This window comes from Electrona antarctica (genome assembly GCF_951216825.1).
Source record: "Electrona antarctica genome assembly, chromosome: 1".
In the NCBI taxonomy this organism is placed as follows: domain Eukaryota; kingdom Metazoa; phylum Chordata; class Actinopteri; order Myctophiformes; family Myctophidae; genus Electrona; species Electrona antarctica.
This window is the reverse complement of record NC_136806.1, coordinates 24,892,357-24,912,814: the sequence shown is the minus strand read 5'-3', so window position 1 is coordinate 24,912,814 and position 20,458 is coordinate 24,892,357. Positions and strand designations below refer to the sequence as shown.

The 20,458-nt window shown below is 42.1% G+C and overlaps 1 protein-coding gene across 3 annotated transcripts in view; it reads left to right on the top strand.

Moving 5' to 3' along the window:
* Positions 1–20,458, top strand: part of slc43a3b (solute carrier family 43 member 3b) — a 29,830-nt gene extending 9,372 nt beyond the window's left edge. For all 3 annotated transcript variants that reach the window (XM_079499668.1, XM_079499666.1, XM_079499667.1), the window contains exons 3-14: positions 5,036–5,313; positions 6,055–6,184; positions 8,126–8,172; positions 8,265–8,341; positions 9,698–9,790; positions 9,934–10,073; positions 10,501–10,670; positions 10,888–11,031; positions 17,443–17,550; positions 18,030–18,216; positions 19,087–19,210; positions 19,720–20,458. In XM_079499668.1, coding sequence (XP_079355794.1) covers positions 5,127–5,313; positions 6,055–6,184; positions 8,126–8,172; positions 8,265–8,341; positions 9,698–9,790; positions 9,934–10,073; positions 10,501–10,670; positions 10,888–11,031; positions 17,443–17,550; positions 18,030–18,216; positions 19,087–19,210; positions 19,720–19,815 — 1,503 coding nt within the window. In that variant the 5' untranslated portion in view covers positions 5,036–5,126 and the 3' untranslated portion in view covers positions 19,816–20,458. The remainder of the gene's footprint in view (positions 1–5,035; positions 5,314–6,054; positions 6,185–8,125; positions 8,173–8,264; positions 8,342–9,697; positions 9,791–9,933; positions 10,074–10,500; positions 10,671–10,887; positions 11,032–17,442; positions 17,551–18,029; positions 18,217–19,086; positions 19,211–19,719) is intronic.

Below are 20,458 nucleotides of genomic sequence, written 5' to 3'. Positions count from 1 at the left end.
ACCCAATTGAAGACAGGCCTGACGATAGTAGAGGCAGTTTAAATTCTTTCTGGACTTCCTTCCATATTTTAATTGTGAACCTAGACCAAACTCCCATAGCATCTCCATTTATTTTATTCCCTGAGAAGGGAAGGACCGCTAGTTGTGACTCTGTGCATAGAGTTTTCTCAATTTTTAACCACCTGGTTGATTCATCATTTTCTATCCACGTAGATTTTACTCTTTTTAGGGTTGTATTTTATATTCAAACCTCTTGAGCTCCATTGCCCCCGCCAGCGGGGGCAGCGGCTGTCCACCTCTGAACAGCCCTCAGCGGGTCAATGGAGACCCAATTGGTCTCCGGTTCCAACTCCGATGTTGCGGATTTACCCCCTTTACCCCCCTGGGGTTTAAGAGGTTAAATCAAGACCATATACTGTGAGCATACGCTCAGACGCTGTTGGAGACAAGCTCTACACAGACTAAAAACCAGTAAGATGCCTGAGGTCGCGTGCACACAAACAGGTCAGCTATATGGAGATGTAAGGGTTTGAGATCAGATGTAGAGTTGCTGGCCAATATTGATGACATCGGGGATCTCCATTTAAGGGCTTAATATTGATGACATCAGGGATCTCCATCCCTGATGATGTCACATGATGTCACGTGCTCCATCCCTGATGATGTCACGTGATTTCACGTGCTCTCTCACCCCGACCAACCAACACACTGACGGGAAATGCACGATTCCATAGTTAACTGCAACCTTTGGTCGCAATGATCAAATAATCTGCATACATCAGGTGATTAATTAATGAGTCACCAACCCTACACCCTGTACCACATGCATTTAAAAACAATGATAAATCATTCATATAAACATTAAAAATAATAAAATTCCTCCCTGTCGGACACCATTGGTCACATGAAAGGGAGCAGACATTGACTTCCCCCATTTTACACATCGTCTGGTGAGCATACCAGAACACCAAGATTGTGACTAAGAACCTGGGGATCCCTCTTTGTGCCAGTTTTAAAAATAGCTTAGTGTTATTTAGTGTGACATATTGCACCTTTACTGCAAATATGAGGGCAGGGCATTTAGCTATCTTGCACAGTTTACACTAGGCCTATCATCCGGACTGCCACCCAGATCTGGATGATGTATAGGTTAAGGTTTTCATTTTGGCTGCAAAGTACCCCCTACAACATTTTGCTTAGAAAACTTAGCATCAACCACATATGATGCTATCAATGAATGATAAGCAGCTTTTGAAGAATATAACATTGGTTTAACAATTTACAGGTTCACACAAAGCCAAGTTTTTAAACAACAGAAAAAATACTTTTACACTTTTTTCATGTAGATTCTCCAGTAGTACCTTCACATATGTATGTGTGCGTGCGTGCGTGTGTGTGTGTGTGTGTGTGTGTGTGCCGTGTGCATGCGTGCGAGTGTGTGTGCATGCATGCGTGTACTGTATGTGTGTGTTCCATTGATATTTTGGAATGGTATTGTAATGCTCATTTACGTATGCATATAGGGAAGTGGGACTTGTGAGTGTTGTTGAGGATGAAGTCTTGTGATGAATATTATTAATAGTGTCACTTGCGTTGAATTGCATCACTGGTCTATGTCACTATAGGTCCTTCAACGGAGATAAGGGGGAGGCGTCATAAGGCGTCCTGTGGCACTGAGTGAATTAATAAGGAATTATGGGGTAACACTTTCTAGGAAACTTGTGTCTTTAATGCATTATAAAGATACGTATTCATTATAATCTGCTTATAAGAATTAGTTAAGCACTTATAATTGTAATACATTACTAATTTTATAATGTATTATAATACCACAAGGACGCAATTCCCTGATCAGCGAGTCTCAGGTTTAATTGCTGGCTGGCCGAACCATCTAGCTGAATGTGAGACAATCAAGTTTAAAATATCAGAATCAGAATCGGAAGACTTTATTGCCATGACATGTAAACATGTTAGGAATTTGGTTTGGTGGACAGCAGAGTGCAATAACAACATTAGGACAAGTGCAAAACAGGACAAGACAGTGCAAAGAATAGTGAAAAAAATAAAGTGCAGAGAGTTCAAGTGATCAGTTCAGAGCACAAGTCAGTCCATTCCACTCTGAGTGGGGGTGGAGGGAGGATAAAGGGGGGTCAGGGGGGGGGGGACCAGCAGCGTTGAGGAGCCGGATAGCCGTGGGGAAAAAGCTGTTTGAATGTCGGGCCTTCATAGTCTTTAGGGACCGCAACCTCCTGCCTGAGGGAAGCAGGGCAAAAATACTGTGGCCTGGGTGTGCAGGGTCAGCCATGATCTTCCATGCAGTTCATATAAGGTTCCAGCCTGATTCGACCGTCAAAGGTCGAATCAGGCTGGAACAGTGGAACCTTATGAACTAACCATTATTATAAAACATATGTAGAAAAAAATGCAGGGAGGTATTTCCTTGACAAAAAAATTGGATCAGATTGTTCTTGCCACCAGACTTGCTGGGTGCATTTGAGTATGGCACAGAAAAGTATTTTAGTTGATTTTAGTTTAGATTCATAATGCCAAATTTGGTTTAAAATGGCAACTGTAGCCTATAGTTTAGGCTACATTATGTAGTTCATTTATTTTACGTATTTTACTTGTGAGAGGAAATTCTTTCCATGCACAGCCTTTTGCAAACAACAACACGTGGGTAACACCCACAAACACAACACATAGTGGACATAACAAAAAAGACAATGAAATCATACTACAAAAATATAAACATAAATTACACAGACATCCCAAACACATGCCGTGGTTCTGCAGGGGGGAGAGTGTGGAGACCAATTAGCTGTCTGAAATCTAATATTCCTATCTATGAGTGTGTCCATTTTGTTGTGAAATCTGTGAAGTATGAGATGTGAGAAATGACTGTGAAATTGTTGTGAAAAGAATAGAGATAAGGAAATGAAATGAAATGAAATGAAATCTATATTTACCCAGGGTATCTGGGCTAAGCTCAAGAACTTGTTTCCAGCCAGGCCCTGCTCATAGAACACATTTCATCGTAGTGGTTGATGCCTTGTTCAAGGGCATTTCAGCGGTGGTAATTTTAACGTGTCGGACGGCTGATTCGAACTGGGAACCTTCCGGTATCTAGACCGCGCCGCTATCCGTTCGGCCACCGCTGCCACAGGTTGGTACAAGTCAGGCTGTGGACAGCCTGGCATGTAGCCTAGGGTCTGCAAATAACTTGGTCCTCGGGACATTTGTTTTCTAAGTCATTAGATGGTGGACCAGAACATAATCAATTGTTTTAACAAAAAACGAAATAAAAACTTGAGAAATGGAACTTGCGGCAGACCGTGTGTGTGTGTGTGTGTGTGTGTGTGTGTGTGTGTGTGTGTGTGTGTGTGTGTGTGTGTGTGTGTGTGTGTGTGTGTGTGTGTGTGTGTGTGTGTGTGTGTGTGTGTGTGTGTGTGTGTGTGTGTGTGTGTGTGTGTGTGTGTGTGTGTGTGTGTGTGTGTGTGTGTGTGTGTGTGTGTGTGTGTGTGTGTGTGTGTGTGTGTGTGTGTGTGTGTGTGTGTGTGTGTGTGTGTGTGTGTGTGTGTGTGTGTGTGTGTGTGTGTGTGTGTGTGTGTGTGTGTGTGTGTGTGTGTAAAATGTTACAGCCTACAGGTGTAGATAGAAAATATTGGGTAGTCATGTTGTGCAGGCCACAACCTTGAGTGGTGAACTAGAGGACACATTACAAAGTTTTAAAAGAACATTGTATCTGGACAAATTTGGTTCTTTCATAGAATAGGAGCTCAAGGTCTTTCCTTGGATATGGAAAGAAACAATGTGAAACAATTGCATGTCATTCGCTTTCAAAATGGATAAAAGCATTCTTCAGGTGGTGGTGGTAGATTCTAAATGTGAGAATAAATACCAGCACTCACGTTGTGTCCTTTTAGGATTCTTGTTTTATTTTTCGTTTCCCCCCAGCAGGCAACAAACAGACAGATGGACGTTTCGGCCGTGTGGCCTTCTTCAACTCTAAATCAGATTTAGAGTTTAGATTTAGAGTATTTATATTTATTTATATTTTATATATTTATTTATTCTAACAGTGTATATCTTCCTGAACCGTGCACCCGTTACACCATTACGTGGAACTATTCAACTGAGTGCTTGCTCTCGCTTTCTTCTTTAAAGATTCTAAATGTGGACATTATAGCCTATGTGGGTCACTGTCAGATATTGTAAATTATTTAAAATATCCTAACCTTTGGGCCAGATATTATTGCTGGTGGGCCAGTTCTGGCCCATGGGCCACCTATTGCCTATCACTGACATAGATGGTGCCATGTGTAAAGATAAAGGCATGAGGGAAAAAAAGGGAGACCGAAATGTGTGCTTGGGTATAACTTGTCAACTCTGAAGTCATCAATGTTTATTCTCTATATGCTAGCCCTTTCCATTCCAGGGAGTAGATGTATGTTTGTTTTCTTCAGAGAGAGTGAAAGAGGAGGGGGAACGGTGGCTTGGGGAGGGAACTTTGGGGAGAAGAGGAAGGAAGAGCTGTAGTATAAAGCCACAGAGAGAGACAGTGAGCCAAAGGGCGAGATTGTTGAGTGAGAGGAGTTTGCGAAACCACACTGAAGTTGAGCTGTGAGTATTGAGCTGTGAGCGGTGAGTATTTGTAGTATTTGTAGGATTGTGCAACTAAACAGTAATGCATTTTCTTTCCCAGAATGATTCGTAAATGGTTTCGTAAATGGAGAAATATTATTTGTTGATTGCTATATATGGTTGTCTGCATTGTACTCCAGGCACTCAATGAAGTCATCATTGTAATGGACTATCATCTGAATAAAATGACTTCAGTCAATGTTTGAATGCAGGACTCAGTTTGTTTTTGTGTTGAGCTAACCAAGCTGTTTCCATTTGATCATGCTCAGATTGCTTTTCCTTGTATAGTCATTTTCCACCTGCTTTGTGACTATATATTTTGCAGATGAGTGTCACTCATCCACAAAAGTTAGTGTTAGTGCTTAGTAATTCTTTCTCTCTCCATTTCTCTCAGGTAAAGCTTATTAAGGACGCCACTGTCTGATCCTTTATGCAGCTGTGCTGCAGTGCACTGCCATCTATATAGAGCTTGTGCGTGAGGGACGATGCTGGCTTGTGAGGGCACCTCAGGGGTGCGTCGCTGGTTCACCCTAGCTACAGGTCTGGTGGAGTGCCTGTGTTTCGCTGGGGCTTTGTTCGGGTGGGCTTCCATTGTTTTTGTCCTCAAGACGGAGGGCTACTTCAGTTCGCTGTGTGTCAACACAACAGATGTCAACGGAACACAAGTAATAGGTAAGTGCTGCTCACTCTGGTCTTCTTGTATATCCTTTTGACTTCAGATTTCTAATTAAGATTAGTGCTTTTGTAACACTTGCTGCTATGCATCCCATGTGTATACATGATACCTCCCACTGTTTCTCAACCAATGGTCCATGGACTACTAATCATTTCCTAATAATAATGACTCAACCAGACAATCCAGTGCACTGATCTCCCTCTTGAGATGGTAACTCCCTTTTTCTGTTGAATTTCTTCGGCCATATAGGTCACCAGGTCATCCAGTTCACGGTTTCTCAACTAGCGGAAAGATTTCTTTTTAAAATCAACAAATCCTACATTATTAAATGCATGGTCAGGGACCACATGCAATACCTCCACGGACCACCATTTCTCCAGATCCACATTGTAGAAGTTAATGACTGTGTTCTTTTACCAATCGTGTTCATAATGTTATGTGTAAATTATGTGTTAAGAAGGATGTACATATTCAAACGGGCATGCAGGGATGCCTGCAGAAACTGTCAATACCCCACCCCCCCCACACACACACACACACACACCCACACAGACATGCACGCACGCACACACACACACACACACACACACACACACACACACACACACACACACACAGGTCACAAGGGGTGAGCATGAGAATCTTTCTGTTCCATTATCACTGTTCCAACTTCCAACAAAGTCCAAAATCCCAGCCCTGTTTTATCCCCTCTCTCTCTCTCTCACACACACACACAGACTGCAGTGGACAGGATGAGCAGTTCTCATTGGTCTTCACCATCGCCTCCTTTATGAACAATTTCTCGACACTGCCTAATGGCTTCCTGTTTGACCATTTCGGCACTACAGTGGCTCGCCTGATTGGAATGTGAGTTTGATTGTTTGGCTGGATGGATGAAGAATGGGTGAATCAGAATGTCCAAATATAAAATATTGAAACTAATAAAGTGGAAATTTTACTTTTGTCCTAGAGACTTCTGTTGGATGGCAACAGAATCAAACAGTTTTAAATAGCATACAAATCACTTTAATCTTTATTTGAATGCTAAATTCTGATAAGCAACATGTCACATCCACTTGAGCTACTTACACTTCCCTTTGTAAGCTTTGTATGAAGTGTTATTTAATTTGCATATAACTAATGATTGATCACTAATAAGCTCAAGTTCAACATATTGATTATTGTGACTCGAATCCTTGGGGGAAGGTTTATGACAGAATTAAGTAAAAAAATAAGTTGGTCTGTTGACGCTTCAGTTAAACCCTGTTCAAGATTCATGCCTTTTTAGTTCAGCTGTAGAACCGTGCTTGTCTGCAGGAGCCTGCCTGGTGATCCAAAAGAATGACAGGTGTTGATACTGTGAAGTGATACTGTGATAATGTGAAGTGAAATGAGTGTCTGAGAGAACCAGGCCGTGCAGCATTTAGCAGTTATTAACACAGTGTAGTTACAGACAGTAAGGCCTCTGTCTGTCCTCCCCTCTACATCTCCACATGACTGCTCTTCCTCCCCTGCTTCTTCACTGTCCTGCCTGTTGTGGCTAAGATGATGGGAACGCATGCATTATCTGTATAATAGTTCATCTTTTACCGTTTTTGCTATATTTTCACTCAATCGACTCTTTCTTTCTTTCTTTCTTCCTCTCCCTTTCTGTTTCTGTCTCCTCTTCATGCCTTTCTATTCTCTGCATTTATAATGTGATGATCACATTGTGATTCCTGTGGTTTCTGTGGGATTGCCATGTTTGTGTGTTCGCACCAGCAGCAGAGATCTGAGTCTTGGGGAGAGGGGATGTGTTTGTGCATGTTCATGAGTGCATGTCAGCGGTATGAGTGTGAGCTAGCGTAGCCATGTCTGCACATGCAAGTTGCGAAAACTCATTCATACATGACAACTGGACAAGCACAGATAAAAGTATTGTGATAAAGAAAGAACAAGGTCAAAATAGTTCTGCAGAAGGCTACAATGCTTCCGAGGTTTCCTGGGTAACAGGTTGCCAGGCAGAGCGGTCAGTGAGCTGCGAAGCAGCAGCAAAAAATGGACACACAATGAACATGCCTAGGAATGAGACTTTACGAGCCAGAGAACCACACACAATGTTTGTGTGAAGACCCAGTAGCAAAGGGAGCTCCAGGAATGAGGGTTACTGAGACAGTTGCTATGGACCTGCTCTTGAGCTTGATGAATTAAGGAGCGTGCAAGACATGGGGCAGCACTATGCAGTGAACTGGCCCCATCCTTGACCTCACCAATCGCTGTAGCCTTTACAACAAGATGGGTGCGGTCACAGATGGGGCTAGCAAAGATCTGAATGGCTGTTTGAATTGTTACACGAGTGTGTGTGTGCGTGCGTGCATGCGTGGTTTGGTCCTAGGGTTGGCCGCACTCACTATCGTTTCACAGACCTAATCTGCGATAACAAACTCCTCTAGTTGGTCCTAAGCTCACCCATGTGTTTCCACTAAGAGAGGGTGGAGGGGAAATTAAAAGCCAAGGAGCACAAATAGTCAAACACAGGGAGGTGAGGAGGAAGGTTGAGATGTGAGACAGAACCCCTGGCTTGGGAAGGGGCCAGGAAAAATGTAAGCTAGAGTCTTTCCAGACAGGGTCAAGTACAAAGCAATTGAACAATGCCAAGCAGTTGTTGAGCCACAGATGATTTTAACATTGTCCTTTTACCTGTGTAATGATGTTAATCATTCTATTAGTGTTGTTTCTTATCTTCTTGTGCGCTCTCCCACCTCACCGTCCTATGTGTGATTCATTTACTAGCCCTTAAGTACGGTCATTATCTCTCTCTCCCACCAGATTACTCTACACCCTGGGTAGCTTGTTTGTGGCATTCTCAAGTTCAGGTTAGTCCTTATACCTCCATCTTGCTAGACGCTCACATTGAACTACAACTGAAAATGAGTTGTGGATGGTCACATTACCTTTTCTCCCTCAGCTCTTTCCATCCTTCTCTTCCCTGCTCTCTCCTTCATCGCTGTGGGAGGCATCTTGTTGCTGATAACCAACATGCAGGTATGGTACTGAAGTTGCCATATCACTTTTAGGCTTTCGGCTTTGTCTCTACTTGACAGTCTACACACAGACACTTGGGTAGCTGCTACTTAAGGGTTGTGAGTGCTGTTGCTGATGCATAAAATACCACAAAGCAGCATGTTGATAAAAGAAATGTCAGCAGCCAATGTTTTTGGAAATCAGCAGCTCCATCTCTCTCTTCGATATGTTCGTTTTCATCTCAATTGTGTCTCTGCTGTGTCTAGGCTGTGTCTAGAAGTGGCAGAGAATTATTATTTTTCAATTTCTCTCAGTTTTTTCAGGAAAAAGAAAGTAGTGAAAATCAACAAAGAGGCAATATTCAATGAACCAATAGCTCAAACTTATAAACGTGTAAAGCAGCGCGTCTTTTCACTTACTGCTGACATTTTCAATTGACAACTATAGAAAGTCAAATCAGAGTTCCCCAGACGATTCCATATTTTTTGCAGATCTGCTATTTTTGGCACTGGTGCACAACCAAGTATAAATCTAACTTTAGCACACTGGCCCTTCTTCCTAATGTGAAGGACGGTACAGTGCAATAACACCATGAATCATGACCCTGACCTATGAGGGAGAAGAGTCCCATGACCCATCCTCAGGAAATATGTTTTGAGAAATCCTGTTCCCTCAACTTTCTCAGTAGGGGGTGGGGTCCGTAGCCCATTCACTTGTAGCCTATTGATCACAAAGGCAGCTTCAGGTTAAGCTTAAATATTATTATTATTATTATTTGTAATGTATTTTTTGCTGCTTTCGCCTTTATTTTATATTATATAGAGAGACAGACAGTAGGTTGACAGGATATGGGGGAGAGAGATGGGGGAGTGACATGCAGTAAAGGCCGTCGGGATCGGGAGTCAAGCCCGCGGCACACTGCCAGACTCGGGCTACCGGCCAAGGTGCCTGGACCGCTGAGCCACGGCCCAGGCCTAAGCTTATAAATATGATGCTGTGATATAAGTATAATCTGTGCACTCCATTTAATGAGTGATACGGTATGAGATAGGAATGGAAGCACAGCGAATATGCCAAGGAATGGGACTTTATGAGCCAGAAAACATTTTTGTGTGAAGAAGATGGGAGTAGCAAAGGGAGCTGTAGGAATAAGGGTTACTGAGACGCGCTTGCTATGGACCAGCTCTTGAGGTTGGAGAAAGAATGCATGAGACAGGGGCAGGGCAGGCATATACAAAGAACATGACAGTCAGTTCAGACAGAATGAGGTCTGTTGCACACATTACCCCTGCTGTGAGAATCAATGGACATTCTGGAATATATGTTAACTTGTAAGGAAATATACACTTTCTATTTACATCTCTTTATCTACTGCAGGTTGGGAACCTATTTGGCTCCTATCGCTCCACCATCATCACTGTGTATAATGGAGCTTTTGACTCTTCCTCAGCAATCTTCCTCGTTATCAAGGTAAAATATGCATTGTCACGCACGTACGCACGCACTCGTCTCCTTGTCACACATGAATACCTGAGGCTATAGTATCTTCTAAGAAGGTGCTGAGGAAATGTTATTAAATCACAGACCGCATCCCTCATGTTCTTCCTCTATAGGTGCTGGTTGAGTCGGGTGTTTCTCTGCGTGCCTGCTTCCTCTTCATGTCTGCCTGTGGTGTCCTTCACCTGCTCAGGACCTTCCTACTGATGCCCAGATCCAGGATTCCCTACCCCTTACCTGACGGCTATACATATGGGTAAGACATTAAAACCAAGGTGCTTAAGTCTGTGCAGGATCTGTCTCTGACACTGCAGAACAGTAACATCCATAGTGTCAATTTAACTGCAAAGAGTCCACAAATGGAAGCGTGTCCACTTGTACACTCTTTGGAGTTAAAGTTGCAACCCAGAGCTTAATTTAATGAATAAAAATGTTCTCCAAATCTATAATTGGTCCATCTGCAGTGGCAAAGGGGGTCTCCTTATACTCTTTCATTGGATTTTTTTGATCCTCCCTATAGAAGGCCATGAAGTGGGCATTCGATCTTAAAAAATCCGTAGAAGTTTAGTCTCTCATGCAGGAGACCCAGGTTTGAATCCAGGGCAGGTTACAGATTACAAATGACAGATTTCAGCTTTAAATTAAGAATGGTATGGTGGTGTGTGCGACCTTTGCTCTGCCAGGGTGACCTGCGGAAAAACGAAAACCATCAGTCCTGAGCTGGAGGGAGATAAAGCTCATGTACAGGGTGACAACGCTGGAGAGGGTACACCACTCGACACGAACGGCCATGTACAGGGTGACAACGCTGGAGAGGGTACACCACTCGACACGAACAGCCCTCCAAAGAAAGGTGTGTATTGTATACACAATATGATTCTCAATAATGTCTAATTCCAAATAATAAATAAATAATTTCCCATTGTGACTCATAAAAATGGGTCTGCGACACTGTTTGGGAAACACTGGTATATACCATTGACTGCATAGCAGACTGACTTCTTGATATTTCCTCCATTCTCTGTCAATGTCTTGCTTTCCTTCTTTTCCTGGGTGATTCTCTCCGCCAGAGAGAAGTTTCAGAGAGTGCGTACTATCCATGTTCTTCCTGTGGCACCTGGTGTGGCTGTCAGTCATGCAGCTCAGACACCTCCTGTTCATCGGCACCCTCAACCCCATGCTGCAGAGACTGACCATGGGAGACACCCTACAGGGTAAAAACATACACACACACCCTCAACCCCATGCTGCAGAGACTGACCATGGGAGACACCCTACAGGGTAAAAACATACACACACACCCTCAACCCCATGCTGCAGAGACTGACCATGGGAGACACCCTACTGGGTAAAAACATACACACACACCCTCAACCCCATGCTGCAGAGACTGACCATGGGAGACACCCTACTGGGTAAAAACATACACACACACCCTCAACCCCATGCTGCAGAGACTGACCATGGGAGACACCCTACTGGGTAAAAACATACACACACACCCTCAACCCCATGCTGCAGAGACTGACCATGGGAGACTCCCTACTGGGTAAAAACATACACACACACCCTCAACCCCATGCTGCAGAGACTGACCATGGGAGACACCCTACTGGGTAAAAACATACACACACACCCTCAACCCCATGCTGCAGAGACTGACCATGGGAGAGCCCCCACTGGGTAAAAACATACACACACACCCTCAACCCCATGCTGCAGAGACTGACCATGGGAGAGCCCCCACTGGGTAAAAACATACACACACACACCCTCAACCAACCCCATGCTGCAGAGACTGACCATGGGAGAGCCCCCACTGGGTAAAAACATACACACACACGTATCCTCAACCAACCCCATGCTGCAGAGACTGACCATGGGAGAGCCCCCACTGGGTAAAAACATACACACACACCCTCAACCAACCCCATGCTGCAGAGACTGACCATGGGAGAGCCCCCACTGGGTAAAACATACACACACACGTACCCTCAACCAACCCCATGCTGCAGAGACTGACCATGGGAGAGCCCCCACTGGGTAAAAATATACACACACACCCTCAACCCCATGCTGCAGAGACTGACCATGGGAGAGCCCCCACTGGGTAAAAACATACACACACACCCTCAACCAACCCCATGCTGCAGAGACTGACCATGGGAGAGCCCCCACTGGGTAAAAACATACACACACACCCTCAACCAACCCCATGCTGCAGAGACTGACCATGGGAGAGCCCCCACTGGGTAAAAACATACAGTAAACACAAACAGTGGTGGAAAGCAACTAAGTATATCACATACTTTACTTTTATTTCCATTTTCCATTTTTTACCACTATCTCAGAGGCAAATACTCAAATACTACAAATACATGACAGCTTTACAATGGTGTAAAGTAGTATAATTTTGAGGTATTTGTACTTTACTTTTTTTTCTCCAATACTTTTACTTCTACTCCACCACATCTCAGAGGCACATTTTGTACCTGTAGCCTACTTCACTACATTTATTTGAAATCTTTAGTTACTATTTACTTTGTAGATTTTGCATTGCCCACTTCGTGGGCAGTTGTACTTCGTATTACATTTTGAATAGAGAGTATTTCTACATTGTGGTATTGCAAATTACTTCAGTTCTTCTACCACTGCACACAAACATTCTCAATGTTACATAAACCGCTAAAAACTTTTCATAGTCATCAATCTTCTTCCCAAATAACTGTGTCACACTCTAGTGAACCCAGGCAGAGTACTGGATTGACAACAGCATTGCAACCATGCTACTGTAGGATTATAGGGCATCTTTATATATTTATTGGGCTAGTTAGATGACCCCACTACATTTTAGTGTCCGGTGTCGAGTTGGTCGTACCCACTGCTGTCCAGAACCGCCACAAAAGGCCTCTGCCCGGGCTCTGGACAGGGTATCGCTCTAGTGTATAGATAGACAGATAGATAGATAGATAGATTCTTTATTTTTGTGTCATGCACCCAAGGCGCCCAGCCCACATGGACTTATAGGACACACCATACAAATCATTGCTTCAGTATTGCATTGTGTACAAGAAACAGTTTTTATTTTTTTTTATTTTTTACACAAACATAACATTCTGCTTTTTTCCCACGCTTTGCATACAAAGTCTGCTAAAGCAAAAATACCTTTCCTAAAACAAAATTCCAGTTTTTCGTAGTCCTCTAACCAGAAAAAGTTAACACAGATGGTTGTAATTTTACAAAATAATAATACAAACAAAAAAATGAATTTCATTTTCAATTTCTTTCAAATCACACACTAGACACACTCTGTCCTCCTCAGGAGTACCAATGAATCTACCCGTTTCTTTTTTTTTTTTTTCAACAATATATTTATTTTCTTTTTTACACACAAATGACAATACAAATATACAAAAAACAACAACAATGAACAGTACAAGACAATTACTGATATAAAGAAAGCAAAACGACAATAACCAAAAACAACAAAACAAAAAACAACAGCACTACTCCTCTTCAGCTCCATCCATTAAATGTGACAAATTATTGTTCTTTATGTATCTCATAAAACGGCCCCACACCTCCTGAAACATTTCTTGTTTGTCCTTAAGAATGTATGCAATCTTTTCCAAAGGTAGACATAAAGACAATTCTCTGAACCACTGTGTAATACTTGGTTTGTCCGGCCTCTTCCAGGTCAATGCTATCACTCTCTTAGCTTGTAAAAGACATATATCTATAAACATTTGTTCATTACGCTTTATCTTGTGTCCCTCCGGATATAGACCGAGCAGGAAGAACTTTGGTTCTGGTACAATATTTATTGACAAAATCTTCTGTATTTCCTGCCCGACCTTCCCCCAAAACTCAATCAATTTTGGACAGGACCATAGACAGTGGAACAATGTGCCTCTATCTTCACCGCATCTGGTGCATACATCTGGAATATTACAATTATACTTATTAAGTTTAACTGGTGTGATGTACACTCTCATAAGCCAATTGTATTGTAGAAGTTTTAGACGAGTATTCCCAGTCTGGGATTGAGCTTGTGCACAAGCCGTACTCCATTGTTCCACTGTTAAATCCTCCTGAATATCTGTTCTCCAGGCATTAAGCCTATCTTCCGAGGATTCCGGAGAAAAGTCAACCAATAGGGCGTAGAAATCTGATATTAACCCCCTTCCGAATGGGTCATTAACCAAAGCTTTCTCCAGCACAGACATGGATGGGGCCAGCATGGATTGCCCCAGATTAGTTCTAATAAAGTCCCTCAGTTGCAGATATTTAAAGAAGTGTTTGCGAGGGATATCATATTTAATGACCAGTTCCTCAAACGAGAGCATACTCCCCCGACCCCTCTCAAATACATCCCTTAATTGACCTATTCCCCTATCAGCCCACAATTTAAACCCCCCATCAGCTCTACCTGGCACAAATTGATTATTACCCCATATTGGGCTGAAGCGAGAGAGACGTGGATGTTCTCCCAAAAATATATTAACCTCATGCCAGACTTCAATCATTGTTTTAACTATAGGATTGCTTGTAATTCTTTTTAGGTTTTTATAAGTATCTGAGTAAATATAAAGGGGGAGTGGTAACTTCAAGGAGCTTGATTCCACATCTTTCCATGCCGGCGCCGCATCCGTTGTAAAGTAGAACATTAGTGTTCTCAATTGAGCTGCCCAAAAATACCACAGCAAGTTAGGACACTGTAATCCTCCCCTATCATAGGGTAGATAAAGTAAGGACAATCTAAGTCTAGGACGTCTATTGTTCCAAATAAAGTTGGTAACCAATTTACTGGTTCTAGAAAAGAAGTTTGGTGGAGGTGACAAGGGTACGTTCTGAAATAAATACAATAGCTTGGGAAGTACATTCATTTTGAGTATATTAATTCTGCCGATCAAAGATATTGAAAGACTTGACCATCTATTAATTGAATTTTCGATTGTGGCTAAAATTGGGTTATAATTGGCATTCACAACCTCTTCCAACCTTGGCACGATTTGGATTCCCAAATAAGTAAAGGCATTTACTGGTCTGAAGTGACGAACATGACCGGGAGGGTTTCATCTTTCTTCCGAGTTCAGAAGCATAATGGATGACTTAGAGTTGTTTACTTTGTAGCCAGATATGCGACCATATGATGTTATTAGATCCAGAATAGCTGGGACAGATATCTCCAAATTTTTCAGGAATAATATTACATCATCAGCATATAAAGATATGCGGTGCTCTAGATTTTCTATATTAATACCTGTAATTAGTGTATGTTCCCTTACAGCAATTGCAAATGGTTCAATTGCGATCAAAAATAAGAGAGGTGATAAAGGGCATCCCTGTCTACAGCCTCTATTGATCCTAATCGGTCTAGATATATTATTGTTGGTTAGTATTTCTGCATATGGATCGTTATACAACAGTCTTACCCATTTACAAAAGTTCTCCCCCAAGCCAAATCGACCAAGAAGCTCGAATAGAAACGGCCACTCTACGCGGTCGAAAGCTTTTTCCCCATCGAGAGATAAAAAGGCTGTATCTGGCGCCCCCTCCTGGACATGCAATAAATCCAATACACTCCTTACATTGTGAAAACCCTGGCGGGCCACCATGAACCCATTCTGGTCCTCATCTATAATTTCAGGTAGAATAAGTTCTAGTCTCTTTGCAAGTATTTTGCAAAGTATCTTAAGATCAGAATTTAAGAGGCTGATTGGACGCATATTTTCGCATCTATCATTTGGTTTACCAGGTTTTGGCAAAAGTATAATGAGGGCTCCTCTCAAAGTGGGAGGCAATACTCCCTCTTCAAAAGATTCAGTATACATGTCCAAGAGGGGTCTCGCCAATCTGCCCGCAAATCTTTTATAAATGTCTATCGGCAGACCATCAGGCCCTGCAGCTTTTCCAGACTTCATATTACTCATTGCCTCCAAGATCTCACCAATACTCACATCTGCCCCCAGCTTTTTACTGTCTTCCTCTCGAATTTTAGGAATATTAATTCCATCCAAAAAGGAGCTCTCAACCACATCTTCTTGATTTGTCTCAGAGCTATATAATTTACCATAATAATCTCTAAATGCCTCGCAAATTTGGATAGGGTCTTCTATCGTCTCCCCAACATCATTTTTTTAACATGTTGATTGCTCTTTCAGTTTGCATTTGTTTAATGCGCCAGGCTAGAACCCTGCCAGACTTCTCACCCTGGTCAAAGATAGTTTGTTTGAGCTTTAACAAATTAGCTGCTGCTTTGGAAGCGGATATTTCATTATATTGTGCACGTAATAATAATATTTCCTGATGTAATTAATCTACCCGTTTCTAAAGCTAATGGTAAGGTCCCAGAATGCAGCTGTGCACAAAAAGATCTCTGACTTTTGGATACATTTTGTGTAACATAAGGTTCAGGGCCATAATTATTTTTAATAAGACGATATGTTCTTCGTTTTGGTTTGTACCATAAATCAACAGCCCAACTCTCCTTATACCCAAGGAACATATAGTTCTGTATCTCATGAATATTACAGCATAGTCTATTTAAATAAATAAATGATGAATTATTCATAAAAAATAAAGACTTTACTTCATTGGCCCAGGGATAACCATTAGAAATATCCCAGTTAAAAATCTTTTTGGTTAGTCTGTCATCAGACATATTAACAAGTCTATTCCAAAGACATCCCAAAGTGACATGACGGGAACCTACGCACACACAGACACACACACACACACACACACACACGGTTACGTCAGTTCCAGTGGAAAATGAGGAAATAAAGAGAGCTGGTGAAAAGGTACAATCATTTTGTGCAAGACAAAAACATCTCACCTTTGTGTCTGATATTTACGGGCATCCATCCCATATCTCCGCTAATGGCCAAGGCGTAAGCTTATGAACTCCAAGTATATGTATATAAATGATATAACGGTATCACTTTAACCCTGGGGTTTTCAACAGATTGTGAACAAGGGACAACCACCCTGATTTAGAATCAACCTGATTACCACTGATGTGTTTGGTGGGGATATGGACTAAGATTAGTGCTTTTGTAACACTTGCTATGCATCCCATGTGTATACATCCGACTGTTTACATCCCACTCTAACATGGACTACTATATTACTATTACTACTACTATTATGTCCTAATAATAATGACCCAACCAGACAATCCGGTGCACTACCCCCTCTTGAGATTCTAGTGGTCCACAGACTACCTGTTGAAAACCTCTGCATTAAATGAATGAATGAATGAATCTTAGAGTTCCTATTGGGCGAACATGTAGGGTTTATTTGTCATTACTTACAGTATTCATACATAAGACAAGTACAGTGATGTGGTAAGGTCCACAAATACTGTGCTAAAGTAACGACAATAACAAGATAAGAAATGTTCTGAACCACCATCAACCCTTGTAGGTTATAAAGGTACTGAAAGGTTAGAGGTTACACAGATACTGACAGGTTACACAGTACTGACAGATTGCACTGCTGCTGATATGCCACACTGGTACTGATAGGTTACCATGTTGATTAGGTACATTGTTGAATTAGTGATGCTGCATTCTATTTCGTCTACTCTAAACTGTCTCTTCCATGGCTATGTGTCCTTGCAGTGAGCCAGTACCTCAATGCATTTGCGGCGACCCAGCTGTGTGGTGTGTTTTGTGCTCCCTGGAACGGACTGATCTTTGACAGACACAAGGGCAAGCCTAGAGCCGCAGGTAAAAGTCTAGACAGCTCAACAGTGAAGCCAGAAAAACATACATGAAAAGTCACTGGTTTATATAGTTCTTTGCATTTTCTCCCCCAATTTTGTCATTGCCAATAGTCACTGTGACTTGGGAAGGGTATAGGACAGGGGTTCCCACATTTTTCATCTCGAAACCCAAAAGACAAATTTGGTGTCTGACCCAAACCTACAAAAATACATAATGAATTATATATATTGTAAATTATTGCCTGGCCAGATATTATCACCTGCGGGCCAGTTCTGGCCCATGGGCCACCTATTACATACCACTGTGTTAGGATTTAGGGTATTTAAGGGTTTGGTTTAGCAAGTTACAAGCAGGTCAATGAAAAAATAATGGGGTAAACAATTACATCGCCACAATGATACTGATACTGAGTGTGTGTGTATGTGTGTGCGTGCGTGCGTGCGTGTGTGTGCGTGCGTGTGTGTACGTGTGCATTTGCATAGGCGAGAGTGAGCGGGAGGCAGACCTAAGGGCATCGGTGCTATCTCTGTTCCTGACGGCGCTGCAGTGTGTGCTGTTCTCTCTTTGTGCCACCATACCCTTGCTGCCCCTCCAGTACCTCACCTTCATCCTGCAGGTGCTCAATCGATCCTTCCTGTATGGTGGCAACGCAGCCTTCCTCTGCATTGCGTGAGTGGTGCACACACACGCACGCACGCACAACATTTATTAAATGTCAGTTCCACTACTTCTCAGACTCTTCAAAACTAAACTACACTTTAGAAAAAACAACTTGTGAAATTGGACATTCTGCATAATACTTTTTTACTTTTGGTACTTTCATTATATTTTGATACCAATACTTCTGTACTTTAACTCAAGTACAATTTGGGATTAAAGTAAAAAAAAATCAGAGTAGGCCTATTTCTTCCATCGCTGCCAAGTGGTGCTTAGCCAAGGCTAAGCAGAACATGAAAAGACACTCAACACCCCAACCACAATCTGTTCACCCTGCTACCGTCGGACAGGCGATACCGCAGTATCAAATGCCAATAGAACAGACAAAGGCTATCCGGCTGCTGAATAAGCACTGAGCCCTGTCGCACATGTCTGTACATTTCCACCCGTTGTAGTACTGTACCTATTACCTCTGCTACTCTTTAGAACCGGTTCAGTTATTCAATGCCGCCACTAGATGGCCACATCAGTCTCTTACATGCTTACAGGCCCAGTATGCATTTATGATAGTACAGTAGATATATTCCCATTCCAATATACTTATGTTATGCATATTTTACGTCTGCTGCTATTGGATATGATTTTTATTTTCACACACTGTCACACACTTTATGCATATTTGATCATATTTGTTTTGATATGATATAATTTATATTTTTTTACCCTTACTTTCACTCTTCTAATTCGTTCTAATTTAAAATGCTTGCACAAAATGATTGTACCTTTTCACCAGCTCTCTTTATTTCCTCATTTTCCACTGGAACTGACGTAACCGTGTGTGTGTGTGTGTGTGCGTGTGCGTGTGCGTGTGCGTGTGTGCAGGTTCCCGTCATGTCACTTTGGGAAGCTGTATGGCCTGGTCATGGCTTTGTCAGCTGTGGTCTCCCTGCTGCAGTACCCCTGTTTCGCTCTGGTTAACGGAACCTTGGGAGGTGACCCGCTCTACGTAAGTACATGGACCGGACCGCCCTTATTTGGTAGTAATCCCAGAGGAGGATGCCCCTACGCTTCTAGCCTGCCATAGCAGCACCACTTGATCAGTGGGTGGAAAAAGTACTCCAAAGATTCCAAAAGTAAAAGTAGCCTACTAATTGTGCAGAATGTCCCATTTAAAGTTTTCAAATGTATAATAATCTGAAAATAGCAGATCTACATGCGTTGTGGTGCGACACATTGTGAGCTTGTAGATCATTGTAGACATTTTTGAATAGTTAAAATAGACAATCTACAAGCTCACAACATGCCGATGTAGATTTACATATTCAAAAATATTTTTAAAAATAGTAAAAGTTACTATAGGGATAAGGGGTTTAGCATGGACGACAATAGAGTGGTGGGCGCCTGGGCAAAAATAGGCAAAAATGCCCAGAGGCACCTTGCAATGTGTGCCGAAATGTTTTGGGGCTCTTGAGGCCTGCTGGCATTTACTCATTCCCTCTGTCTCTACCCATACAGGTGAATGTAGCATTGACCCTGCTCAGCCTGCTGGCATTCATTCATCCCATCTCTGTCTACCTGCACTGCCGTCGAACCAAAGTCAATGTTTCCTAACTAGTTCCTAGCTGGTGAAGGCGGTCTAAGACCCTTTTCTGCACTAATGTTGACTGACTAGTGACTGACTAGTACTAATATAAAAACAGTGAATGTCTTTTATATCTGAAATTCCATGTGCTGCTGCTACAATTGTATTATAATGCTTCATGTTGTCTTTTATATCAGTATTTTTTTTCTACATTTGAAACCTGTAGCACAGCAGTTTTATTGTATACCATACTGTACTTTCCTTAAAAAGGGAAATAACACAGTTTTACACAGAAATTAGCACTAGATTTAAGTTTGCATTATAATAATGTGCCATGTCTCAAATGTGATATCTGACCAGGTATTGGAAATGCTGTACAATTATACAGATGTATTTTTAAATCATTTTTTATTTTTTTTAATAAGTGGGGGAAATATATTTCAACCTACAGTAAAAATCTAGCACAAGGATTGTGGGTGGTGTGCACTTTCCTCAGTACGGAGCCCATGGTAGCCTACAAAGCTGTGTGGAGCTGAAGAAGGAAGCTAGAATTACCTCGTCTCCAGAACTCATGGACAATTCTGTTGCACCACACACAGACACACACGTGTCACGTTACAAATAAGTGCCTGTGGAACCTGTGCTAAAATAAAAAAGTAACTGAAGACTGCA